Source organism: Bombina bombina, chromosome 4 (genome assembly GCF_027579735.1).
Source record: "Bombina bombina isolate aBomBom1 chromosome 4, aBomBom1.pri, whole genome shotgun sequence".
NCBI classification, from domain to species: domain Eukaryota; kingdom Metazoa; phylum Chordata; class Amphibia; order Anura; family Bombinatoridae; genus Bombina; species Bombina bombina.
Window position 1 is genome coordinate 31258956 of NC_069502.1, and position 27417 is coordinate 31286372.

General features: G+C 41.3%; 1 protein-coding gene across 3 annotated transcripts in view; it reads left to right on the forward strand.

Annotated features, from left to right (window-relative positions):
- CAD (carbamoyl-phosphate synthetase 2, aspartate transcarbamylase, and dihydroorotase) overlaps positions 1-27417 on the forward strand; it is a 290191-nt gene that overhangs the window by 124169 nt on the left and 138605 nt on the right. For all 3 annotated transcript variants that reach the window (XM_053709445.1, XM_053709446.1, XM_053709447.1), the window contains exons 30-31: positions 795-926; positions 27263-27417. The exon at positions 27263-27417 is cut by the window's right edge and continues 47 nt beyond it. In XM_053709445.1, coding sequence (XP_053565420.1) covers positions 795-926; positions 27263-27417 — 287 coding nt within the window. The remainder of the gene's footprint in view (positions 1-794; positions 927-27262) is intronic.

Consider the following 27417-nt stretch of genomic DNA (forward strand, 5'->3'; position numbering starts at 1 on the left):
TTTTTTCTGGGAAACGTAGGGGTCAGAAAGCTATGGCTACCTCTTTCTTTTTGGCTGAAGAGTATCATCCGTTTTGCATATGAGACTACTGGACAGCTCATTCCACTAGGGCTGTGGCTTCCTCATGGGCATTTAAAAATGATGCTTCTGTTGAACAGATTAGCAAGGCTGCAACTTGGTCATCTCTTCACACTTTTTCCAAATTTTACAAATTTGATACTTTTGCCTCGTCCGAGGCTGTTTTTGGGAGAAAGGTTCTTCAAGCAGTGGTGCCTTCCATTTAGGTTCCTGTCTTGTCCCTCCCTTTCATCCGTGTCCTATAGCTTTGGTATTGTATCCCATAAGTAAGGATGAAATCCGTGGACTTGTATCTTGTAAAGGAAAAGGAAATTTATGCTTACTTGATTCATTTATTTCTTGTACGATAAGACGAGTCCACGGCCCGCCCTGTTTTTTTGTAAGACAGGTCTTTATTTTTGTTAAACTTCAGTCACCTCTGCACCTTGGCTTTTCCTTTCTCTTCCTAACTTCGGTCGATTGACTGGAGTGGGAGGGAAGGGAGGAGCTATATATACAGCTCTGCTGTGGTGCTCTTTGCCTCCTCCTGCTGACCAGGAGGCGATATCCCATAAGTAAGGATGAAATCCGTGGACTCGTCTTATCGTAAAAGAAATACATTTATCAGGTAAGCATAAATTTCCTTTTTATTGAAATAGCTGTTCCGCTTCCCTGTCAGTGTTAATGTTCTTAGCTTATGTGTTGCTGTTGTCTTACAATTAACATTTTTCCTGCAGCATTTTGAGAAGTGGCCCGCTCACTTGCCCATTGTGGCTCATGCTGAGAAACAGACAGTAGCCGCTATCCTTATGGTTGCCCAGCTGTACCAGCGCCCTGTGCACATCTGTCACGTGGCTAAGAAGGAGGAGGTAAGTAAAATGGCATCACTGATTAGGAAGATAGCGTGAGATAGATTTATGTATAGATATATAGTGAGACGTTCTTACTGGCTGCACTGCAGTGTTGATCTTCTCTTATACCTTCATTTAGTTTTCTGGTGTAGTAGAAATCGCTGGTATGACCCTGTGACCCTGAATATTGCACCCTGCATCCCTTTTTTTTTTTATCTTACTGGGACAATCTTTTCTTCTTCCCTAATTCACATTGTGCCTCTACTTATTTTTATTTATTTCCCCATATTGTGTACCTCTTCCTCTATACAGTCTTCTTTCTTGCACTCTGCCTGCCCCTTACACCTCTTCTGTCTTGTACGCTTGTGCACCTCCCCCGTCTCTTCCTCCTTGCACTCTGCCCGCCCCCTTCGCCTCTTTGGTCTCGTGCACCTCCTTGCCTCTGCCCGCCCCCTTCGCCTCTTTGGTCTCGTGCACCTCCTTGCCTCTGCCTGCCCCCTTCGCCTCTTCTGTCTTGTGCACCTCCTTGCACTCTGCCTTCCCCCTTCGCCTCTTCTGTCTCGTGCACCTCCTTGCACTCTGCCCTCCCCCTTCGCCTCTTCTGTCTCGTGCACCTCCTTGCACTCTACCTGCCCCCTGCACCTCTTCGGTCTCGCGCACCTCCTTGCATTCTGACTGCTATCCTGCTTTTAGCCCTCTGCTCACTTTCTGTACCTCTCATGTTCCTTTATTTCAGTTGCCTGTTTCCTGTCTCATCACTGTTTTCTTTCTAAAGACACAGTGAATCCATGGATCATCATCAATTACTGTTGGGAATATCACTCCTGGCCAGCAGGAGGAGGCAAAGAGCACCACAGCAAAGCTGTTAAGTATCACTTCCCTACCCACAATCCCCCAGTCATTCTCTTTGCCTGCGGTACAAGGAATAGGTGAAGATTTTGGTGTCTGAATTTATTTCACTTCAATCAAGATTTTATTTTGAAAGCAGAGTAGGTTTGCTCTGATCTTTCCTTTCATAAGGGGGTATAGCCATGCTCCAGTTAGTCTCTTCAGTAGGGCAGTAGTGGCTTTAAAGCAGTTAAAAAAACACTGCAAGGGCTCCCCTTACAAGTTTCTAACATTGTTGCTGCCCTGTTATAGAAAGCCTGAGTAGGTTTACTCTGTCTTTTTCTTCAGGTCTATGTGAGGAGCGGCATCCTCTCATACCTTGTGAGCTTTCTACATGCCGGGCGGCTAGATGCAGGTAAGTGCCTATTGTCTTCCGGGAAAAGGGAGGCTGGCACTTCAGAGTCTGTAAAAATCAAGAGGGCTCTCTACACTTTTTCTTTTTTAAGACACGATGAGTCCACAAATCATCTTAATTACTAATGGGAGGAGGCAAAGAGCACCACAGCAGAGCTGTTAAATAGCTCCTCCCTTCCCTCCCACCCCATTCATTCTCTTTGCCTACGTTAGTGATAGGAAAAGGTAAAGTGAGGTGTTAGATTAGATTCTTCAATCAAGAGTTAATTTTTTTTAAAGTAGTACAAGATTGTGCTGCTTTGTTCTAGGGTGTATCCGTAGTCCATATCAGTCTCTACAGTAGAGCAGTGGTGGCTTTAGAGCAATGGGAATTTGTGGGACATAATTCTCACTGCACCTCCCATACATTGATGCTGCCCTAATCCTGATAGCCTAAGTAAGATGACTCAGGCTTTATCTTTATCCACAAGGCTATGGGAGGGAGAGGACCTCTTAATCCTGCTGGGCTGCTGTTAAACACATAGACTAATGTTACATATGATACAAGAGTTACTGTTAAACACATAGACTAATGTTACATATGATACAAGAGTTACTGTTAAACACTGTCCGGATGTCGTTGTAGAACATATGTTCCGGTCTTTTTATTTAAAGCAGTTATGCTTTTTGTTAACTAACGTTATGCACCCAAATAGAATATAGTTTTGGGTGTTAGAGAGGCAGATGAGCACCTCAGCAAGGTTTAGGTAACTGGGTTCTACAGTGATTATGTACGGTTTTATTTTCGTGTTTCACACAAAAATAATTTTACTTTTTAAATTTTAAAGAGAAAGTAACGTTTTTCATGTATTCATTTTTATTAAAAGATTTTCACTTTTTGCTGAGCCTATTCCTTTTAAGACTCTTGCTGTTAAGGAGTTTATTGACAAATGTCAAACTATGATTCAATTTCTCCTATAGCATCGAATTATAGCCCACATGCAGTGCTCTGCGCTTCCCTTTTCACCCAGAGTTACTCTGCATTTCATGCATTATGTTTTTCCTGCAGGGTAGAAAACTGTACTAGAGGACATATTTTCAATCATTTAGGATGATTGATTCAGTAGTCAGCTATTCTGAAAGTTTCTTCCTTATAATCTGTAAGGGGAAGATACTTTGATAGTATCTAGAGGTGAATTCTCAAAATCAGATGGAATGATATCTTTATCTGATCCTGAGGTTGTTCGCTTTTACTTTTTAGCTGGAAAACCTCCTGTGACGAATCAAGGTTATCCAACCCTGCGCCAGTCACTTATTTGGTACAGAAAGGGTTATCAGCCCCCTTTTTCTGTCACCAATAGGTCACAATCTAGCCACACCAGGCAAGCTTGTGATTCAGTTTAGTGGGTGCAAGGGTTAACCACACTCCCTAGTCTGTACTAGATGTAAGAGAAATGCCCTAAACTTCCTTTTTAATGCCACCCACACTAAATCAATAATCCTATAGCTCCTATACTGCCACCACTTAAAATTTATTAAAGGTAAAATCCAAAGAAAAAACCCAGACTTTACACATTAACCCTCTAAATTTAATTTAGCAGTAAATAACCTAAATTATACAGTTCTAATATTCCAGTCTCTTTCAGTAACGTGGTTCAATTATTAGACAAAGTCCAAACTTAATAAAAGAATGATTTATTATGCCAAAAATATTATTCACAATGCATTATTAATAAAAGTTGGTACAAATAACATGACACGTTAGCAAACAGTGTTTTAAAATAAAATAGGAGAAAAATAACAGACCTAATACTTCACTAGCTTATGAGTCTGCCCCCAGGGAGATGGGCAAGAAGAAAAGTTGTCACTCACGCTGTAGCAAGCAGCCTCCCATGTAGAATGAACACCTTATTGTTAAAAACATAAGATTCTTATACCATTTTCCAGAGATTAGGTTGCCTGACCACACCCTCCTGGGCGGGCTAAGAAACCCCCCTGTCTTTATGCCCTTCAATAGACTAAGTTCTTGCCTGAAATTATACAATCCATTATAATTTCTGCTAGGTAACTATTTCTATATTTACATATCGAGAACCTCTTAGTTTCATTGGGAGAATCGGTTTGATATCAAATATGCCATATGTGGTCATAATTGCCTTCATTTAAGGTTATAACAGTTTTAACACACATTAGTACATAATATATCAATGTCCTTTCAGTGACCTGGTCAGTTTTTGTGATGGAGGCCCTGTTTTGCATCATGCATTCTATTGACAACCTAAGCCATAAACCCTTTTCTGTGTATTTTCTGAAACTAAGAGCTTGAGTGGCTTTATGACTCAATGCATACACAATAACACTTGGTGGGGCTATTTAGGAGGCTCCTGGCACTTCAAAGAAAACACACAATTCTTCTTGAAAAACAAATAACTGTTTTGAGTTCAAGCTACACAGAATTAACCCCTTCTTAGTTAAAGCCTGAGGTTTTCGTGACACCTCCATTTGTTAATTGAGGAGGTTTGGGCAACACCGGACAATTCTGCCTCTAGAACTACTATACCCTCTCAGGATAAGAGAATTTAGAGGGGTTTCTCAAAATGATGTTTGTACACCAAGGCTTACAATGTCAACCTGCTTGTGCATTGCTACCATCTCTAGTGCGGCATCATATCGGTTTGAGGTGTGGTCTGACACTAGGGCAGACACTGCTCTGGATGAGATCCAGAATAGGGTAAAAGCTCTTAAATTGGCTAATTCCCTTTGTACAGATGTTTTCCTTCTAGCCCGCTGAGCCTTATGGTTATTGCCTTGGTCTGCGGATGTATCCTCTATGTCTAAGCTTCTAGCTATTCCTTACAAGGGAGTGACCTTATTTGGACCTGGTTTGTCGGAGATTATCTCTGATATCTCGGGAGGTTAGGGTCGTTTTATTCCCCAGGAGAGTAACAATCAAGGACGACAGAGCAATTTTGGTTCCTTTCGAAAGTTTGAGGAAAATTATCTCTTCCACCTCCAAACAGGAACACTTTAAACTTTCATAGAAGTCTGCTATTGAATCAGTCAGCATGAAGGGCCTGCCCCCGATCCAGGATCAAATCTTGTAGGGGGCAGACTTCCGTTTGTTAGGATTCCTGGGCAATAGAAAGTGACCCAGGGATACAATCTAGAGTTCAAAAGTTTTCCTCCTACGGGCAGGTTCTGCTTTCAAGATTATATGCAAACCAGACAAAAAGAGAGATGTTCTTACACTGTGTGGAGGCCTCTTCGACCTGGGAGTGTTTGTTCCTGTTCCGATTCAGGAACAGGGTCTGAGATTTCATTCCAATCTGTGAGTGGTTCTCAAAGAAGGAAGGGAACCTTCAGGCCACTTTTATATCTCAAGAGTCTAAAAATATATATATATATATATATATATATATATGTACTGTCTTTCGTGATGGAAACTATTCGTTCCATTCTTCCTTTGATCCAAGAGGGTCAATTTATGACGACAGTGGATTTAAATGACGCGTACCTGCATATTCCTATTCACAGGGTTCATCACAAGTGCCTAAGGTTTGCCTTTCTGGACAAACACTTTCAGTTTGTGGTTATTCCCTTCGGTCTTGCCACAGTTCCCAGAATTTCACAAAGGTTCTAGGATCGCTATTGGTGGTGCTTCGGTTATGGGGCATTGCAGCGCTCTATTGGGACGACATTCTAGTTATGGCGCCAACAAGCAAGGTCCCACACGGTCTTGGTGGTATATTTCCTGTGATTCTCAAGTGGAAGGTAAAATTTGGGAAAGGAGTTCCTTAGTACCAAATACAAGGGTAACTTTCTGAGGAAACATAATAGCTTTCCTATCAATGATGATTTTTCTGACAAGAGTCAGGAAATCAAAAATTTTCTATACTTGTCTAGCCCTTCAGTCCACTCCTAGGTCGTCAGTGGCTTAGTGCATGGAGGTAATCGGGCTAATGGTGGCGGCAATGGACATAATCCCATTTGCTCGGTTCCATCTCAGTCCTCTGCAGTTAATCATGCTCGGGCAATGGAACGGTGATTATGCCATACATATGGAAGCGGGAGACAAGGGATTGTCTTCAATGGTGGTTGTGTCGAGATCATCTCTCTGAGTACCTGCTTTCGCGGACCATCTTAGGTAATTGTGACTACAGATGCCTGCCTTCTAGGGTGAGGAGCAGTCTGGGGTTCTTTAAAGGCTTGGTGGTTCGGACTCAGTCGGAGTCTCTTTGTCCTATAAACATTCTGGAGCTGAGAGTGTTCTTCAAAGCTTTCTTGACCTGGCCTCAGTTAGCCTCGGTCCAGTTTATCAGGTTCCAGTCGGACAACTTAACTTCTGTGACTTACATCAATCATCAGGGAGGAACGAGAAGTTCCTTAGCGGTGACAAAGGTATCCAGAATAATTCAGTGAGTGGAAGCCCACTCGTGCTATTTGTAGGCAATCCACACCTCAGGGGTGGATAACTGGGAGGCGGCCTTCCTGAGGAGGCAGACCTTTCATCCGGGAGAGTGGGAACTCCATCCGGAAGTGTTTCCAGCCTGATTCTCAAATGGGGTCAGCTGGAATTGGATCTCATGATATCTCGGCAGAATGCAGAGTTACCGAGGTACGGGTCGAGGTCCAGGGATTTTCAGACGGTTCTGATAGATGCTCTGGCGTTTACTTGGATCTTAATCCTAGCATACCTGTTTCCTCCGTTTGCGTTTCTTCCTCGGGTCATTGCTCGATTCAAGCAGGAGACGACATCGGTGATCCTCTTTGCTCCGGCTTGGCCTCTCAGGATTTGGTATGCAGATCTGGTGGAGATGACTTCTCTACCACCTTGGAGACTTCAGTTGAGGAAAGACCTTCTGATTCAGGGGCCCTTCCTTTACACAAATCTAGTTTTTCTGAAGCTGACTGCTGTGAGATTGAACGCTTAATTTTACGCAAGCGGGGATTTTTTCTGACTCTGCTATAGAGTCCATGATTCAGACTCGTAAGCCTGTTACTAGAAGGATTTACCATAAGATTTGGAGTAAATATCTCTATTGGTGTGAATCTAAGGGCAACTCATGGAGTAGAGTTAGGATTCCTAGAATTTGTCTTTTCTCCAAGAGGGTTTGGAGAAAGGTTTATCAACGAGTTCTCTAAAGGGGCAAATTTCGGCCTTATATATTTTGTTGCACAAACGTCTGGCGGATGTTCCAGATGTTCAATCGTTCTATCAGGCCTTAGTCAGGATCAGGCCCGTGTTCAAACCAGTTACTCCTCCATGGAGTCTTAAGTTAGTGCTCAAGGTTCTTCAAGGGGCTCCGTTTGAGCCTATACATTCCTTTAGATATTAAGTTGTTATATAGGAAAGTTTTATTTCTTGTTGCTATTTCTTCTGCTTGGAGAGTGTCAGAACTCTCGGAATTATAGTATGAATCCATTCAGATAAGGTAGTTTTATGTGCTAAATTAGGGTTTCTTCTTAAGGTTGTTTCTGATAGGAACATTAGTCAGGAGATTGTTGTTCCTTCTTGTGTCCTAATCCTCCTCCTCAGAAAGAACGACTTCTGCACAATTTAGACGTGGTCCGTGCTTTAAAGTCTTACCTACAGACGACTAAGGACTTTCGTCAGTCTTTGTAGTTTTCTCAGAAAAACGTAAAGAACAGAAAGCTACGGCTACTTCTTTGTTTTTGGCTTAAGAGTTTCATACGTTTTGCATATGAGACTGCAGGACAGCAGCCTCCCGAGAGAGTTACGGCTCATTCCACGAGGGCTGTTGCTTCCTCATGGGCATTCAAAAATGAAGCTTCTGTGGAACAGATTTGGCTGCAACTTGGTCCTTTCTTCACACTTTTTCAAAGTTCTACAAATTTGACTTTCTTGTCTCGGCTGAGGCGCTTTTGGGAGAAAGGTTTTTCAAGCAGTGGTGCCTTCAGTTTAGGTTACCTGTCTTGTCCCTCCAGTATCATCTGTGTACTCTAGCTTGGGTATTGATCCCATTAGTAATTAAGATGATCCGTGGACTCATCGTGTCTTTAAAAAAGAAAAGAAAATGTATGCTTACCTGATAAATGTATTTCTTTTTTGACATGATGAGTCCACGGCCCGCAATGTTTTTGTAGACAAGTTGTGGGTTATGTAAACTTCAGACACCTCTGCACCTTGGCTTTTCCTTTCTCTTCCTAACTACGGTCGAATGACTGGAGTGGGAGGGAAGGGAGGAGCTATTTAACAGCTCTGCTGTGGTGCTCTTTGCCTCCTCCTGCTGACCAGGAGGTGAATATCCAGTAGTAATTAAGATGATCCGTGGACTCATCGTGTTTTAAAAAAGAAATAAATTTATCAGGTAAGCATAAATGTTCTTTTTTTTTTTTGTTGTTAATGGGCGATAGTATCCTTAGTAAAGGATTTACTTTAGGCATGATGCAGGCACTGAGTGAGATGCATGGGGCAAGGAGACAGTTGACTCCCTACAGGAATGGAAGGGGTTAACTTCTCAAAGATTATTTATATAGCATGACAGTTTGTCTTTATACAGAGCTCAGAGGTATATTGATTTAGAGGCACAGAGAGTGACTAAGGAATTAGCGTTATATCTGTTAGCTCTAGCGTGCATTAGATTTCAGAGAGATGCGCAGGTTATGGGGTGAGAACTTTTAGAAGTGGTTGCCTTTTATTTTTGTGTAGGAATACCTTAATGCTTGAACAAAATGGGAATAGAAATGAAGCGCAATGTTGACATTTTTGCGCGCTTCATTTCTATACTGCTGCTGTGTCCCCGCCTTATTTATTTATTTTTTGATGCGGAGAGATGCGGTCGCCATTTTGGGCTCTCCGGGTCCGATCACGTGACCCACCCCTTATATGCTCTGGCTGTTTCTCGGAGCTACGTTCTCACTAGTTCTTAGTAAAGCTGGGACGCTGAGAACAAGTGTCATCTATGGCTTTATTATTTAAAGGATTAGGATTATTATTAAAAGGATTAGGATTATTTAAAGGATTTTATTGTTTTAAAAGATAGATAATCCCTTTATTACCCATTCCCCAGTTTTGCATAACCAACACAGTTATATTAATATACTTTTAACCTCTGTGATTATCTTGTATCTAAGCCTCTGCAAACTGCCCCTTTTTTCAGTTCTTTTGACAGACTTGCAGTCTAGCCCATCAGTGCCAGCTCCCAGATAACTTCACGTGCATGGGCACAGTGTTATCTATATGAAATATGTGAACTAACACCCTCTAGTGTTGAAAAACTGTTAAAATGCAATCTGAAAGAGGTGGGCTTCAAGGGCTAAGAAATTAGCATATGAACCTCCTAGGTTAAGCTTTCAACTAAGAATACCAAGAGAACAAAGCAAAATTGGTGATAAAAGTAAATTGGAAAATTGTTTAAAATTACATGCTCTATCTGAATCATGAAAGTTTATGTTGGCCTAGACTGTCCCTTTAAATGAAAGTCTTATTCCTTATATGGTGTAAACCGTCCTGGAGAGTCTCTATTAGTATTTAAAGTGACAGTTTGTCTTTATAATATTATTATTTTGGAATTAAAATATTTTATGATCCTTCATGACTCCTTAGTTTTCATTTTAGATGACAACCTTGTGTTTTTTAACATTAAAGATTAAGTAGTGAATTCATCTGTCCCCTCAGAATTTTCAAATGGAATTCTGTTTGAGGTCTTAGACACTTATATTGTATTTTTCTTATTATGCAATTTGTGTTGTTCCTCGCTGAATCTGTTGAGTTAGAGATAGAGCTTTGACTCTGACTTATTGTCTTCTAGGATGATGCTGTTTAGGCAATGCCACAGCTTTCTCCTTATACGTCCCAGCCTCTTTGGCGTCACATGCAGTGCTCTGCGGTTCCTCGCTGTCTCCTGGAGGAGTGTATTTGCCTACAGATTTGTAGCTCAGGTGTTCTCAGCAGTATCTGTGGCCTTATCTGTTTTTCCAACAGGGAAAAGGCAAGAGGACATTTAAAGTTTAGATAGTAAGGTTTCTGCTCCACATTTTGCTACGCTGGTCGTTCTCTCTCCTAGGTATGGTGAGGGAGGTTCGCAGGTAGTGTCTGAGGGTGACATCTATCGTTGAAGTCATCCCTTTCAATTGCATGCTTGTACACTTCATGTAATGTTATAGGAGGTTTTAACTATCTGGACGACTTTGATATCCCTGTCGTTGTCACCACTTGGAAGTTTTGTAAACTTGATCATTTCTATGACGTCCTTTTCTTTCAGAAAATGTTCTAGACGTGCTATGGAAATTTTCACAGGTGTAGGAGAATGCTAGGGATACCTTTCTCCCAGTCTGCCGTCCTTTAAAGGATTTTCCTGTTGCTGACTCCATTTAAATGCACGGTGCCCTAGGTAGAAGGGAGCTTTTTTACTATGGCTTAGAAAAATTTGATCCATGCTCCTTTACGGATCCAGGATTAAGAAGCTGGAGGTTTAAATATTCATTTTGAGTAATGTCTGGTCTTCTTAGACTTACTGTACTCGCCGACGGACATTGTGGCTTAAGTTTGATCAGCTGAGATGCCTTGTGGTTTAGTGGTACAACCTAGGATTTATTGTTCTGCAGTCGCAGGTTCAATACTTTGTTTCCTCCAAATTCACACTTCTGGCGTCTCCTTTTAAGGATAAGACTTGGAGGGACATTTATCAAGCCGTCAACCGCAAATACGCTGGAATTCCGCAGCGTAATTGTGGCGAACATGATTTGACCCATTTATTAAAGCCTACAGACCGGCAAAAGTTGAAATTTGTGACGTAACATACGATCCACCGGTCTCAATCCGACACAGATCGATGCTTACATCATTACAGATGTTCCGAATACAAATTCGGCACTATCTGACAACTTTTGCAAGTTATCAAACTTCTAACCGGTATTCTCGCCACTATTCCGGCCCAGCATATCTGGTTTTCAATCCGCCACCCTGGAGGACGCGGATGCCATAGGAATCAATGGGAGTCTGAAAGCAGCGAAAGCTCATGTTCGCTGCTGCCCGATATCCCATTGATTTCTATGCTAGAATAAAAGTTACGTTTACACCTAACACTATAACATAAGCCCCGAGTCTAAACACCCCTAATCTGCCGCCCCGACATCGCCGCCTCCTATATAATGTTATTAACCCCTATCCCGCCGCTCCTGGACCCCGCCGTAACTAAATAAATGTATTAACCCCTAAACCCCTGGCCTCCCACATCACTTCCACTTACTAAACCTATTAACCCCTAAACCGCCAGCCCCCCACAATGGCGCCAAACTGTTTATCATTATTTAAGACTTCATTTCATTTTGCCTCTTGTCCTTTTTTTCTTTGTCAGAGGCCTATTCTGTTTGCATTTTTTCCCATTCCTGAAACTGTCATATAAGGAAATAGATAATTTTTCTTTATATGTTGTTTTTTCTCTTACATATTGCAAGATGTCTTAATCTGATCCTGTTTCAGAATCTACTACTGGAATCCTGCTGCCTGAAATCGGTTCTACCAAAGCTAAGTGCATTTGTTATAAACTTGTAGTAACTGTTCCTCCGGCTGGCTGTAGTTTGTAATAGTTGTCATGATAAACTTTTACATGCAGAGAATATTTCCATCAGAAGTGTTGCATTACCTGTTGCTGGTCCCATCAACATCTAATGTTTAGGATATTCCTGTCAATTTGAGAGAATTTATTTCTGATTCCATTCAGAAGGCTTTGTTTGCCATTCCGCCTTCTAATAAACGTAAAAGGTCTTTTAAAACTTCTCATACAGTTGATGAATTTTCAAATGACCGACAACATACTGATTTATCTATCTCTGATGAGGATCGGTCTGATTCAGAGGATCCTGCCTCAGATATTGACACTCACAAATCTTCGTATTTATTTAAAATGGAGTATATTCGTTCTTTATTGAAGGAAGTGTTGATTGCATTAGATATAGAGGAATCTAGTCCTCTTGATACTAAAACTAGTAAACGTTTAAATTCGGCTTAGAAACCTCATGTTGTTGTTGTTCCAAAGGTTTTTCCAGTTCCTGATGCTGTTTCAGATATGATTTCAAAGGAATGGAATAGACTGGGTACTTCTTTTACTCCTTCTTCAAGGTTTAAAAAATTGTGTCCTTTGCCTACTGATAGATTGGAGTTTTGGGAAAAGATCCCCAAAGTTGATGGGGCCATCTCTACTCTTGCTAAGCGTACTACTATTCCTACGGAAGACAGTACTTCTTTTAAAGATCCTTTAGATAGGAAACTTGAATCTTTTCTAAGGAAGGCTTATTTATGTTCAGGTCATCTTCTTAGGCCTGCTATTTCTTTGGCTGATGTTGCAGCCGCTTCAACTTTTTGGTTGGAAACTTTAGCGCAACAAGTATCAGACCATAATATGTATAGCACTGTTAAGTTAATTCAACATGCTAATAATTTTGTTTGTGATTCCATTTTTGATATCATCAGAATTGATGTTAGATATACAGTATGTCTTTAGCTATTTTAGCTAGAAGAGCTTTATGGATTAAATCTTGGAATGCTGATATGACTTCTAAATCGACGTTGCTATCTCTTTCTTTCCAAGGTAATAAATGATTTGGTTCTCAGTTGGATTCCATAATTTCAACTGTTACTGGGGGGAAGGGGGCTTTTCTTTCATGTAATTAGCAAGAGTCCATGAGCTAGTGACGTATGGGATATACATTCCTACCAGGAGGGGCAAAGTTTCCCAAACCTCAAAATGCCTATAAATACACCCCTCACCACACCCACAATTCAGTTTTACAAACTTTGCCTCCGATGGAGGTGGTGAAGTAAGTTTGTGCTAGATTCTACGTTGATATGCGCTCCGCAGCAAGTTGGAGCCCGGTTTTCCTCTCAGCGTGCAGTGAATGTCAGAGGGATGTGAGGAGAGTATTGCCTATTTGAATGCAGTGATCTCCTTCTACGGGATCTATTTCATAGGTTCTCTGTTATCGGTCGTAGAGATTCATCTCTTACCTCCCTTTTCAGATCGACGATATACTCTTATATATACCATTACCTCTGCTGATTCTCGTTTCAGTACTGGTTTGGCTTTCTACAAACATGTAGATGAGTGTCCTGGGGTAAGTAAATCTTATTTTCTGTGACACTCTAAGCTATGGTTGGGCACTTTGTTTATAAAGTTCTAAATATATGTATTCAAACATTTATTTGCCTTGACTCAGAATGTTCAACTTTCCTTATTTTTCAGACAGTCATTTTCATATTTGGGATAATGCATTTGATTTAATCATTTTTTCTTACCTTCAAAAATTTGACTCTTTTCCCCTGTGGGCTGTTAGGCTCGCGGGGGCTGAAAATGCTTCATTTTATTGCGTCATTCTTGGCGCGGACTTTTTTGGCGCAAAAATTCTTTTTCAGTTTCCGGCGTCATACGTGTCGCCGGAAGTTGCGTCATTTTTTGACGTTATTTTGCGCCAAAAATGTCGGCGTTCCGGATGTGGCGTCATTTTTGGCGCCAAAAGCATTTAGGCGCCAAATAATGTGGGCGTCTTATTTGGCGCTAAAAAATATGGGCGTCGCTTTTGTTTCCACATTATTTAAGTCTCATTTTTCATTGCTTCTGGTTGCTAGAAGCTTGTTCTTTGGCATTTTTTCCCATTCCTGAAACTGTCATTTAAGGAATTTGATCAATTTTGCTTTATATGTTGTTTTTTCTCTTACATATTGCAAGATGTCTCACGTTGCATCTGAGTCAGAAGATACTACAGGAAAATCGCTGTCTAGTGCTGGATCTACCAAAGCTAAGTGTATCTGCTGTAAACTTTTGGTAGCTATTTCTCCGGCTGTTGTTTGTATTAATTGTCATGACAAACTTGTTAATGCAGATAATATTTCCTTTAGTAAAGTACCATTGTCTGTTGCAGTTCCTTCAACATCTAAGGTGCAGAATGTTCCTGATAATATAAGAGATTTTGTTTCTGAATCCATCAAGAAGGCTATGTCTGTTATTTCTCCTTCTAGTAAACGTAAAAAATCTTTTAAAACTTCTCTCCCTACAGATGAATTTTTAAATGAACATCATCATTCTGATTCTGATGATTCTTCTGGTTCAGAGGATTCTGTTTCAGAGATTGATGCTGATAAATCTTCATATTTATTTAAAATGGAATTTATTCGTTCTTTACTTAAAGAAGTACTAATTGCTTTAGAAATAGAGGATTCTGGTCCTCTTGATACTAATTCTAAACGTTTAGATAAGGTATTTAAATCTCCTGTGGTTATTCCAGAAGTTTTTCCTGTTCCTAATGCTATTTCTGCAGTAATTTCCAAAGAATGGGATAAATTGGGTAATTCATTTACTCCTTCTAAACGTTTTAAGCAATTATATCCTGTACCGTCTGACAGGTTAGAATTTTGGGACAAAATCCCTAAAGTTGATGGGGCTATTTCTACCCTTGCTAAACGTACTACCATTCCTACGTCAGATGGTACTTCGTTTAAAGATCCTTTAGATAGGAAAATTGAATCCTTTCTAAGAAAAGCTTATCTGTGTTCAGGTAATCTTCTTAGACCTGCTATATCATTGGCTGATGTTGCTGCAGCTTCAACTTTTTGGTTGGAAACTTTAGCGCAACAAGTAACAAATCATGATTCTCATGATATTATTCTTCTTCTTCAGCATGCTAATAATTTTATCTGTGATGCCATTTTTGATATTATCAGAGTTGATGTCAGGTTTATGTCTCTAGCTATTTTAGCTAGAAGAGCTTTATGGCTTAAGACTTGGAATGCTGATATGGCTTCTAAATCAACTCTACTTTCCATTTCTTTCCAGGGTAACAAATTATTTGGTTCTCAGTTGGATTCTATTATCTCAACTGTTACTGGTGGGAAAGGAACTTTTTTACCACAGGATAAAAAATCTAAAGGTAAAAACAGGGCTAATAATCGTTTTCGTTCGTTTCAACAAAGAACAAAAGCCTGATCCTTCATCCTCAGGAGCAGTTTCAGTTTGGAAACCATCTCCAGTCTGGAATAAATCCAAGCCTGCTAGAAAGGCAAAGCCTGCTTCTAAGTCCACATGAAGGTGCGGCCCTCATTCCAGCTCAGCTGGTAGGGGGCAGGTTACGTTTTTTCAAAGAAATTTGGATCAATTCTGTTCACAATCTTTGGATTCAGAACATTGTTTCAGAAGGGTACAGAATTGGTTTCAAGATGAGACCTCCTGCAAAGAGATTTTTTCTTTCCCGTGTCCCAGTAAATCCAGTGAAAGCTCAAGCATTTCTGAATTGTGTTTCAGATCTAGAGTTGGCTGGAGTAATTATGCCAGTTCCAGTTCCGGAACAGGGGATGGGGTTTTATTCAAATCTCTTTATTGTACCAAAGAAGGAGAATTCCTTCAGACCAGTTCTGGATCTAAAAATATTGAATCGTTATGTAAGGATACCAACGTTCAAGATGGTTACTGTAAGGACTATCTTGCCTTTTGTTCAGCAAGGGAATTATATGTCCACAATAGATTTACAGGATGCATATCTGCATATTCCGATTCATCCAGATCATTATCAGTTCCTGAGATTCTCTTTTCTGGACAAGCATTACCAGTTTGTGGCTCTACCGTTCGGCCTAGCTACAGCTCCAAGAATTTTTACAAAGGTTCTCGGTGCCCTTCTGTCTGTAATCAGAGAACAGGGTATTGTGGTATTTCCTTATTTGGACGATATCTTGGTACTTGCTCAGTCTTTACATTTAGCAGAATCTCATACGAATCGACTTGTGTTGTTTCTTCAAGATCATGGTTGGAGGATCAATTTACCAAAAAGTTCATTGATTCCTCAGACAAGGGTAACCTTTCTGGGTTTCCGGATAGATTCAGTGTCCATGACTCTGTCTTTAACAGACAAGAGACGTCTAAAATTGATTTCAGCTTGTCGAAACCTTCAGTCACAATCATTCCCTTCGGTAGCCTTATGCATGGAAATTCTAGGTCTTATGACTGCTGCATCGGACGCGATCCCCTTTGCTCGTTTTCACATGCGACCTCTTCAGCTCTGTATGCTGAATCAATGGTGCAAGGATTACACAAAGATATCTCAATTAATATCTTTAAAACCAATTGTTCGACACTCTCTAACGTGGTGGACAGATCACAATCGTTTAATTCAGGGGGCTTCTTTTGTGCTTCCGACCTGGACTGTAATTTCAACAGATGCAAGTCTCACAGGTTGGGGAGCTGTGTGGGGATCTCTGACGGCACAAGGAGTTTGGGAATCTCAGGAGGTGAGATTACCGATCAATATTTTGGAACTCCGTGCAATTTTCAGAGCTCTTCAGTTTTGGCCTCTTCTGAAGAGAGAATCGTTCATTTGTTTTCAGACAGACAATGTCACAACTGTGGCATACATCAATCATCAAGGAGGGACTCACAGTCCTCTGGCTATGAAAGAAGTATCTCGAATTTTGGTTTGGGCGGAATCCAGCTCCTGTCTAATCTCTGCGGTTCATATCCCAGGTGTAGACAATTGGGAAGCGGATTATCTCAGTCGCCAAACGTTGCATCCGGGCGAATGGTCTCTTCACCCAGAGGTATTTCTTCAGATTGTTCAAAGGTGGGAACTTCCAGAAATAGATCTGATGGCGTCTCATCTAAACAAGAAACTTCCCAGATATCTGTCCAGATCCCGGGATCCTCAGGCGGAGGCAGTGGATGCATTATCACTTCCTTGGAAGTATCATCCTGCCTATATCTTTCCGCCTCTAGTTCTTCTTCCAAGAGTAATCTCCAAGATTCTGAAGGAATGCTCGTTTGTTCTGCTGGTAGCTCCGGCATGGCCTCACAGGTTTTGGTATGCGGATCTTGTCCGGATGGCCTCTTGCCAACCGTGGACTCTTCCGTTAAGACCAGACCTTCTGTCACAAGGTCCTTTTTTCCATCAGGATCTGAAATCCTTAAATTTAAAGGTATGGAGATTGAACGCTTGATTCTTGGTCAAAGAGGTTTCTCTGACTCTGTGATTAATACTATGTTACAGGCTCGTAAATCTGTATCTAGAGAGATATATTATAGAGTCTGGAAGACTTATATTTCTTGGTGTCTTTCTCATCATTTTTCTTGGCATTCTTTTAGAATACCGAGAATTTTACAGTTTCTTCAGGATGGTTTAGATAAGGGTTTGTCTGCAAGTTCCTTGAAAGGACAAATCTCTGCTCTTTCTGTTCTTTTCCACAGAAAGATTGCTATTCTTCCTGATATTCATTGTTTTGTACAAGCTTTGGTTCGTATAAAACCTGTCATTAAGTCTATTTCTCCTCCTTGGAGTTTGAATTTGGTTCTGGGAGCTCTTCAAGCTCCTCCCTTTGAACCTATGCATTCATTGGACATTAAATTACTTTCTTGGAAAGTTTTGTTCCTTTTGGCCATCTCTTCTGCCAGAAGAGTTTCTGAATTAGCTGCTCTTGTGAGTCTCCTTTTCTGATTTTTCATCAGGATAAGGCGGTGTTGCGAACTTCTTTTGAATTTTTACCTAAAGTTGTGAATTCCAACAACATTAGTAGAGAAATTGTGGTTCCTTCATTATGTCCTAATCCTAAGAATTCTAAGGAGAAATCATTGCATTCTTTGGATGTTGTTAGAGCTTTGAAATATTATGTTGAAGCTACTAAATCTTTCCGAAAGACTTCTAGTCTATTTGTTATCTTTTCCGGTTCTAGAAAAGGCCAGAAAGCTTCTGCTATTTCTTTGGCATCTTGGTTGAAATCTTTAATTCATCTTGCCTATGTTGAGTCGGGTAAAACTCCGCCTCAGAGGATTACAGCTCATTCTACCAGGTCAGTTTCTACTTCCTGGGCGTTTAGGAATGAAGCTTCGGTTGATCAGATTTGCAAAGCAGCAACTTGGTCCTCTTTGCATACTTTTACTAAATTCTACCATTTTGATGTATTTTCTTCTTCTGAAGCAGTTTTTGGTAGAAAAGTACTTCAGGCAGCGGTTTCAGTCTGAATCTTCTGCTTATGTTTTTCATTAAACTTTATTTTGGGTGTGGATTATTTTCAGCAGGAATTGGCTGTCTTTATTTTATCCCTCCCTCTCTAGTGACTCTTGTGTGGAAAGATCCACATCTTGGGTAATCATTATCCCATACGTCACTAGCTCATGGACTCTTGCTAATTACATGAAAGAAAACATAATTTATGTAAGAACTTACCTGATAAATTCATTTCTTTCATATTAGCAAGAGTCCATGAGGCCCGCCCTTTTTTTGTGGTGGTTATGATTTTTGTATAAAGCACAATTATTCCAATTCCTTATTTTATATGCTTTCGCACTTTATCACCCCACTTCTTGGCTATTCGTTAAACTGAATTGTGGGTGTGGTGAGGGGTGTATTTATAGGCATTTTGAGGTTTGGGAAACTTTGCCCCTCCTGGTAGGAATGTATATCCCATACGTCACTAGCTCATGGACTCTTGCTAATATGAAAGAAATGAATTTATCAGGTAAGTTCTTACATAAATTATGTTTTTTACCTCAGGATAAAAAATCTAAGGGTAAATTTAAAGCTTCTAATAATTTTTGTTCCTTTCGACAGAATAAGAAACGGAAACCTATTCCTTCCCCTAAGGAATCCGTTTCCTATTGGAAGCCTTCCTCAGTCTGGAATAAATCTAAGCCATTTAAGAGATCTAAACCATCCCCCAAGTCCGCATGAAGGTGCGGCCCTCATTCCAGCTCAGCTTGTAGGGGGCAGAGTTAAATTTTTCAAGGATGTTTGGATAAATACAGTCCAAAATCATTGGGTTCAGAACATTGTCTCTCGGGGTACAGAATAGGTTTCAGATTAAGACCGCCTGTGAGAAGTTTCTTTCTCTCACGCATTCCAGTGAACCCAGAGAAAGCACAGGCTTTCTGGAGTCTTCTGGGGTAATCGTGCCGGTTCCTTTTCAGGAACGGGGTCCGGGGTTTTATTCAAATCTGTTCATTGTCCGAAAGAAAGAAAATTCATTCAGACCATCTGGATCTAAAAATTGAATTGTTATGTAGGAATACCAACATTCAAAATGGTGACTATAAGGACTATTCTGCCTTTTGTTCAGCAAGGGCATTATATGTCCACAATAGACTTACAGGATGCATATCCTCATATTCTGATTCATCCAGACCACTATCAGTTCATGAGATTCTCTTTTCTAGACAAGCATTACCAATTTGTTGCTCTTCCTTTTGGCCTAGCAACAGCTCCAAGGATCTTTTCAAAGGTTATCTCTGCCCTTCTCTCTGTTATCAGAGAGCGGGGTATTGCGGTGTTTCCTTATTTGGACGATATCTTGGTACTTGCTCAGTCTTTACGTTCTGCAGAATCTCACACAAATCAACTAGTGTTGTTTCTTCAAAGACATGGTTGGAGGATCAATTTACCAAAGAGTTATTTGATTCCTCTGACAAGGGTAACCTTTTTAGGTTTCCAGATAGATTCAGTATCCATGACTTTATCTCTAACAGACAAGAGACGTTTGAAGTTGGTTGCAGCCTGCCGGAACCTTCAGTCTCAGTCCTTCCCTTCAGTAGCTATGTACATGGAGGTTTTAGGTCTCATGACTTCAGCATCGGATGCGATCCCCTTTGCTCGTTTTCACATGAGACCTCTTCAGCTTTGTATGCTGAACCAATGGTGCAGGTATTATACAAGGATATCACAATTAATATCCTTAAATCCCAATGTTCGACTATCTCTGACTTGGTGGTTAGATCACCATCGTATAGTTCAAGGGGTCTCTTTTGTTCGTCCAACCTGGATCTTGATCACAACAGATGCGAGTCTTTCAGGTTGGGGATCTCTGACAGCACAAGGGGTGTGGAAATCTCAAGAGGTGAGATTACCAATCAATATTTTGGAACATGGGATTTTCAAGGCTCTTCAGTTTTGGCCTCTGCTAAAGAGAGAACCGTTCATTTGTTTTCAGACAGACAATATCACAACTGTGGCATATGTCAATCATCAGGGTGGGACTCACAGCCCCAAGCTATGAAAGAAGTATCTCGGATACTTGCCTGGGCGGAATCCAGCTCCTGTCTAATTTCTGCGGTCCATATCCCAGGTATAGACAATTTGGAAACGGATTATCTCAGTCGTCAGACTTTACATCCGGGAGAGTGGTCTCTTCACCCAGATGTGTTTTTTTTCAAATTGTTCAGATGTGGGGGGCTTCCAGAAATAGATCTGATGGCATCTCATCTAAACAAGAAACTTCCCAGGTACCTGTCCAGGTCCAGGGATCCTCAGGCGGAGGCAGTGGATGCATTGACACTTCCTTGGAGTTATCGACCTGCCTATATTTTTCCGCCTCTAGTTCTTCCAAAAGGGACCTCCAAAATCATCATGGAGCAATCGTTTGTGCTGCTGGTGGCTCCAGCATGGCCACACAGGTTTTGGTATGCGGATCTTGTTCGGATGTCCAGTTGCCAACCTTGGCCACTTCCGTTAAGACCAGACCTTCTATCTCAAGGTCCGTTTTTCCATCAGGATCTCAAATCATTAAATTTGAAGGTATGGAAATTAAACGCTTAGTCATAGAGTTTTCTCTGACTCAGTAATTAAAACTATGTTGCAGGCTCGGTCATCTGTTTCTAGAAAGATTTATTATCGAGTTTGGAAGACATACATTTCATGGTGTTCTTCTCATAAATTCACTTGGCATTCTTTTAGAATTCCTAGAATTTTACAGTTTCTTCAGGATGGTTTGGATACGGGTTTGTCTGCAAGTTCTTTGAAAGGACAAATTTCTGCTCTTTCTGTCTTATTCCACAGAAAAATTGTTAAACTTCTTGATATTCATTGTTTTGTACAGGCGTTGGTCCGTATCAAGCCTGTCATTAAATCAATCTCTCCTCCCTGGAGTCTTAATTTGGTTTCAAAGGCTTTACAGGCTCCTCCGTTTGATCCTATGCATTCTTTGGACATTAAATTGCTTTCTCGGAAAGTATTGTTTCTTTTGGCCATCTCTTTTGCTAGAAGAGTTTCTGAATTATCTGCTCTTTCTTGTGAGTCTCCTTTTCTGATTTTTCATCAGGATAAGGCGGTTTTGCGGACTTATGCTGTTTCCTTGGCTTCGTGGTTAAAGCTTTTGAGTCATCACGCTTATTTGGAGTCTGGTAAATCCCCACCTCAGAGGATTACGGCTCATTCTACTAGGTCTGTTTCCACTTCCTGGGCTTTTAAGAATGAAGCTTCAGTTGATCAGATTTGCAAAGCAGCAACTTGGTCTTTGCCTACATTTACTAAATTCTACCATTTTGATGTTTTTTTCTTCTTCAGAAGCAGTTTATGGTAGAAACGTTCTTCAGGCAGCTGTTTCAGTTTGATTCTTCTGCTTATAATTTCAGTTTTTTTCTTTATAAGATTAAAACTTATGATTTGGGCTGTGGATTAATAATTTTTTTCCCCCTCCCTCTCTAGTGACTCTTGCGTGGAGTTCCACATCTTGGGTATTTGCTATCCCATACGTCACTAGCTCATGGACTCTTGCCAATTACATGAAAGAAAACATAATGTATGTAAGAATTTACCTGATAAATTAATTTCTTTCATATTGGCAAGAGTCCATGAGGCCCACCCTTTTTATGGTGGTTATGATTTTTTTGTATAAAGCACAATTCTTCATATTCCTTTGTTGATGCTTTTTTACTCCTTTCTTTATTATCCCACTGCTTGGCTATTCGTTAAACTGAATTGTGGCTGTGGTGAGGGGTGTATTTGTAGGCATTTTGAGGTTTGGGAAACTTTGCCCCTCCTGGTAGGATTGTATATCCCATACGTCACTAGCTCATGGACTCTTGCCAATATGAAAGAAATTAATTTATCAGGTAAATTATTACATAAATTATGTTTTTCGTTCCAGCCTGGGTTTGGGACGTTCAGGATCCCTGGGCAATAGAAATAGTGTCTCGGGGATACAAACTAGAGTTCAAAGTTTTTCCTCCCAGAGGCAGATTTCTACTTTCAAGATTATCTGCAGACCAGACAAAAAGAGAGGCATTCTTACATTATGTAGGAGACCTCTCTGCTCTGGGAGTGATAATTCCCGTTCCAATTCAGGAACAGGGACTGGGGTTTTATTCCAATCTGTTCGTGGTTCCAAAGAAAGAGGGAACTTTCAGACCAATTCTAGGCCTCAAGAGTCTAAACAAATTTCTCAGAGTACCGTCCTTCAAGATGGAAACAATTCGTTCCATTTTTCCATTGATCCAGGAGGGTCAATTTAAACAGTGGATTTAAAGGACGCATACCTACATGTTCCCATTCACAGGGATCATCACTAGATATTAAGGTTTGCTTTTCTGGACAAACACTTCCAGTTTGTCGCTCTTCCTTTCGGCTTTGCAACTGCTTCCAGAATCTTCACAAAGGTTCTGGGGTCTCTCTGTTGGTGGTCCTTCGGTCACGTGGCATTGGGGTGGCGCCTTATCTGGACGACATTCTGGTTCAGGTGCCATCTTTTCAGCAAGCAAGATCCCTCACCATACAAAGTGTTATCTTTCCTGAGAGCTCACGGGTGGAAGGTAAATTTGGGAAAGAGTTCCCTAGTTCCACACACAAGTCACTTTCTTGGGAACCATAATAGACTCCTTGTCCATGAAGATTTTTCTGACAGAAGTCAGGAAATCAAAGATTATCAATACTTGTCTAGGACTTCAGTCCACTCCATGGCCGTCAGTGGCTCAGTGTATGGAGTTAATTGGGCTGATGGTTGCATCAATGGACATCATCCCGTTTGCTTGTTTCCATCTAAGGCCTCTGCAGTTAAACATGCTCAAACAATGGAACGGAGATTATGCAGACTTGTCTCCTCAAATAACTGGAGCAGGAGACAAGGGACTCTCTTCAATGGTGGTTGTCTCAGGATCATCTCTCCCAGGCAACATGCTTTCGCAGACCGTCTTGGGTGATTGTGACAACAGGCGCCAGCCTTCTGGGGTGGGGAGCAGTATGGGGGTTTATCAGGTTCCAGTCGGACAACATAACTTAAGTGGCTTACATCCATCATCAGGGAGGAACAAGGAGTTCTTTAGCGATGACAGAGGTAACCAAAATAATCCAGTGGGTGGAGGCCCACTCTTGTTGTCTTTCGGCGATCCATATCCCAGGGGTGGACAACTGGGAGGCGGATTTTCTGAGCAGGCAGACATTTCATCCGGGGGAGTGGGAACTCCATCCGGAAGTGTTCTCCAATCTGATTCTCAAGTGGTGTCAGCCTGAATTGGATCTCATGGCATCCCATCAGAATGCCAAGCTACCGAGATATGGGTCGAGGTCCAGGGACCCCCAGGTGGGACTGATAGATGCTCTGGTGGTTCCTTGGACCTTCAGTCTAGCATACCTATTTCATCCGCTTGCTCTTCTTCCTCTGGTAATTGCTCGACTCAAACAGGAGAGAGCTTTGGTGATCCTCATAGCACCGGCCTGGCCTCGCAGGATTTGGTATGTGGATCTGGTGGAGATGGCATCTCTGCCTCCTTGGAGACTCCCGTTTAGGAAGGACCTTCTGATTCAGGGGCCCTTCCTTCACCCAAATCTAGTTTCTCTGAAGCTGACTGCTTGGAGATTGAAAGCTTAATTTTATCCAAGCGGGGATTTTCTGATTCAGTCATAGAGACCATGATTCAGGCTGTAACTAGAAGGATTTACCATAAGATTTGGCGTAAATATCTCTATTGGTGTGAATCCAAGGGCTATTCATGGAGTTAGGATTCCTAGAATTTTATCTCTTCTTCAAGAGGGTTTGGAGAAGGGTTTATCGACTAACTCCCTAAAGGGTCAAATCTCGGCCTTCTCTATTTTGTTAGACAAACGTCTGGCGGATGGCCCATATGTACAATCTTCTTGTCAGGCCCTGGTCAGGATCAGGCCTGTGTTCAAACCAGTTACTCCTCCATGGAGTCTTAATTTAGTTCTCACAGTTCTTCAAGGGGTTCCGTTTGAGCCTATGCATTCCTTAGATATTAAGTTGTTATCTTGGAAAGTTTTATTTCCTGTTTCTTCTGCTCGGGGGGTATCGGAGCTCTCGGCATTGCAGTATGAGTCTCCTCATCTTATTTTTCATTCAGATAAGGTAGTTAAGGTACTAAACTAGGATTTCTTCCTAAGGTTGTTTCTGATCGGAACATTAATCAGGAGATTGTGGTTCCTTCCTTGTGTCCTAATCCTTCGTCTCAGAAGGAAAGACTTCTGCACAATTTGGACGTGTACCGTGCTTTAAAGTTTTACTTACAGGCTACTAAGGACTTTCGCCAGTCTTCTTCTTTGTTTGTGATTTTCTCAGGAAAACGTAAGGGACAGAAAGCTAAGGCTACTTCTTTCTTTTTGGCTGAAGAGTATCATACGTTATGCATATGAGACTGCTGGACATCAACCTCCCGAGAGAGTTAAGGCTCATTCCAATAGGGCTGTTGCTTCCTCATGGGTGTTCAAAAATTAAGCTTATGTGGAACAGAATATCCCATTAGTAATTAAGATGATCCGTGGACTCATCGTGTCTAAAAAGAAATACATTTATTAGGTAAGCATAAATTTTCTTTTTCTGGACAATATATGGTTCAGGGGTCATCCTCTCTTCGAGCAAACTATCTTTTAAGCGATCTGGGACAATCTTTTTTCCAGGGAAATTAATCTGGAAAGGAGTTCCCTTGTTCCATCCACATGGGGGATTTATTTAGTGCTACACCCTCTATATCCTGTATGAACCGATTCCATTTGATCTCGGAAGCTCTGCAGGGTCTGACATGGTCAGTTCCTGGATGGGAGACCGCCGGAACACCCGGTGCGGTATGCTTGGACCTTAATAGATTCTCTAGGAGCAGATGTCCAACAGAGATCAGATAATCAAGGATTTATTACTTTTTCCTCTCTGCAGTTTTATGTCCGGCCAACAGCAAGCTGTAGTGACGGGTTAATAGCTTAGCCATCTTGCAACCAGGAGGTTGGGTTATAGCTGCAGTTGAATTTTCTTCACTTTTTAGTGACTCTATGTATGGAGGGATTTAGTCTGATGGCTTCTCATGGACACCATTCCCTATACTATTTCTATAAAATGGAGATCCTTCGAATCTGTCTTAAAGGATAGATTTAGATCAGTCGACAGACTTTCTCCCGTACTATTTTCTCAGGAGGATCTATCTCAGGGCGTGTGCTTCTGGAAATATTACTGGGGGACGTGACCATGTTTGCCAACCTGCTGGGCTGGTAAGCTGTTTGGGTCTTGTTTAAGATTATGAACTCGGAAGTGTCTGCTCTCCTCCTTTAACATCCTGGAGTTGAGAGCAATTTGCAATGCCCTGATGGCTTGGCCTCAGTCGTCAATAGCTTGGTTCGAGTTGAACAATATCACCTTAATGGTTTATATCAACAATCACAGAGGAACTAGGAGTTCCTTAGCCATATAGGAGGTGACTTCGATTATTCAGTGGGCCGAAGTTCACAATTGCTGTCTGTCATCCACTTTCCAGAGGTGGACATTTGGGAGACAAACAGTTCTCTAGGTAAACTTTCACATGAGAGGTTCCGGAGTAGGCTTCTGAGGGCGTTTCGACAGAACGCCAAGTTTCCAAAGTAGGGTCATGGTCAAGTGATCCGCAGACCGCCCTGATAGATGTTCTGGCATTTTTCTGGGTTTCAGTCTTGCATACCTGTTTCCTCTGTTTGCTCTCTTTCTAGGAGTCATTACTCGTATTCTTCAGGAGAGAGCGGCGGTGATTTTATAGCCCCTGCGTGGCCTCGCAAGATCTGGTATGCGGACCTAGTGGTAATGTGTCTCCACCTTGGAGACTGCCTCTGATGAAGGATTTTTTTTTATTTTTGTCTAAGTGTGGGTTTTTCTGAGTTGGTCATTGAGACTATGACTCAGGCTCGCATGCCAATTTCTGGAAGGATTTGCCATAAGATATGGCGTATATATATCTTTATGGGTGTGAATCTAGGGGTCACTCTTGGAGTGGAGTCAGGGTTCCTAGAATTTTGTCCTTTCTCCAGGGTGGTCTGGAGAAGGGTTTGTTACTACGTAAGTGTCTGGCGGATGTGCCAGATGTACAATCTTGTTGTCCCTGGTCGGAATCAGGTCTGTGTTTAAGTAGGTTGCTTCACCTTGGAGCTTTAACCTTGTTCTTAAGATTTGCAGCAGGCTCTTTTTGAGCATTTCCTTTCCATGGATAATAGGTTGTTATCCTGGGAGGTTTTGTTTCTTATTGCTATTTCTTCTGCTTGGAGAGCCTTGGAGCTCTCCGCTTTGAATTGCGATTCTCTTTGTCTTCATGCCGATAAGACGTTTATTCGAACTAAGTTAGGTTTTCTTCCTAAGTGGTTTCGGATAGAGATTTTAATCAGGAATCCTTCTTATAAGGAATGTTTGTTGCACAACTTGGATCTTCAGGCAACTAAGGATTTTTGCCCAGTCTTCTGTTTGTCAGAAAGCTTTAGCTACTTCTCTTTGGTTGAAAAGTATAATTAGTTTGGTTTAGAGACTGCTGGCCACCAGCCTCCTGAGAGAATTACAGCTTATTCCGTTACGACTGTCCATGCTTCATGGGCTTCCAAGAGTGGGATTTTCTGTGGAACAGATTTGCATGGTTGCAACTTTTGGTCTTTTCTGCTTACTTTTTAGAAATGTGATATTTTTGTGTCGGCTAAGACTTCTTTTGGGAGAAAGGTTCTTCAAGCAGTGGTGCCTTCTGTTTAGGTTCCCTGTCTTGTCCCTCCCGTATCATCTGTGTCCTCTAGCTTGGGTATTGATTCCTAACAGTAATTGATGATGATCCGTGGACTCACCGTATCATTAGAAAGAAAACAAAATTTATGCTTACCTGATAAATTTATTTCTTGACACGGTGAGTCCACGACCCGCCCTATTTTTTCAGACAGTTTTTGTGTTATAAACCTCAGGCACCTCTGCACCTTGTGTTGCTTCCTTTCTCTCCTTTCCCTTTGGTCGAATGACTGGTGGATTGTGGGTAGGGAAGTGATACTTAACAGCTTTGCTGTGGTGCTCTTTGCCTTCTCCTGCTGGCCAGTAGTGATATTCCCAACAGTAATTGATGATGATCCGTGGACTCAGTGTCAAGAAAGAAATATATTTATCAGGTTAGCATACATTTTTTATTTTATTATTTTTTTTTGCTCCTTCATTTCAGATCCTTATAATAAAAGCTGCAAAACAGAAAGGAATCCAAGTGACTTGTGAAGTGGCTCCTCATCATCTCTTCCTATGTCTTGATGATTTGGAGCGGCTGGGAAATTCCAAGGCACAAGTGCGCCCGATGCTGGGGACAAGGGAGGACCTTGAGGC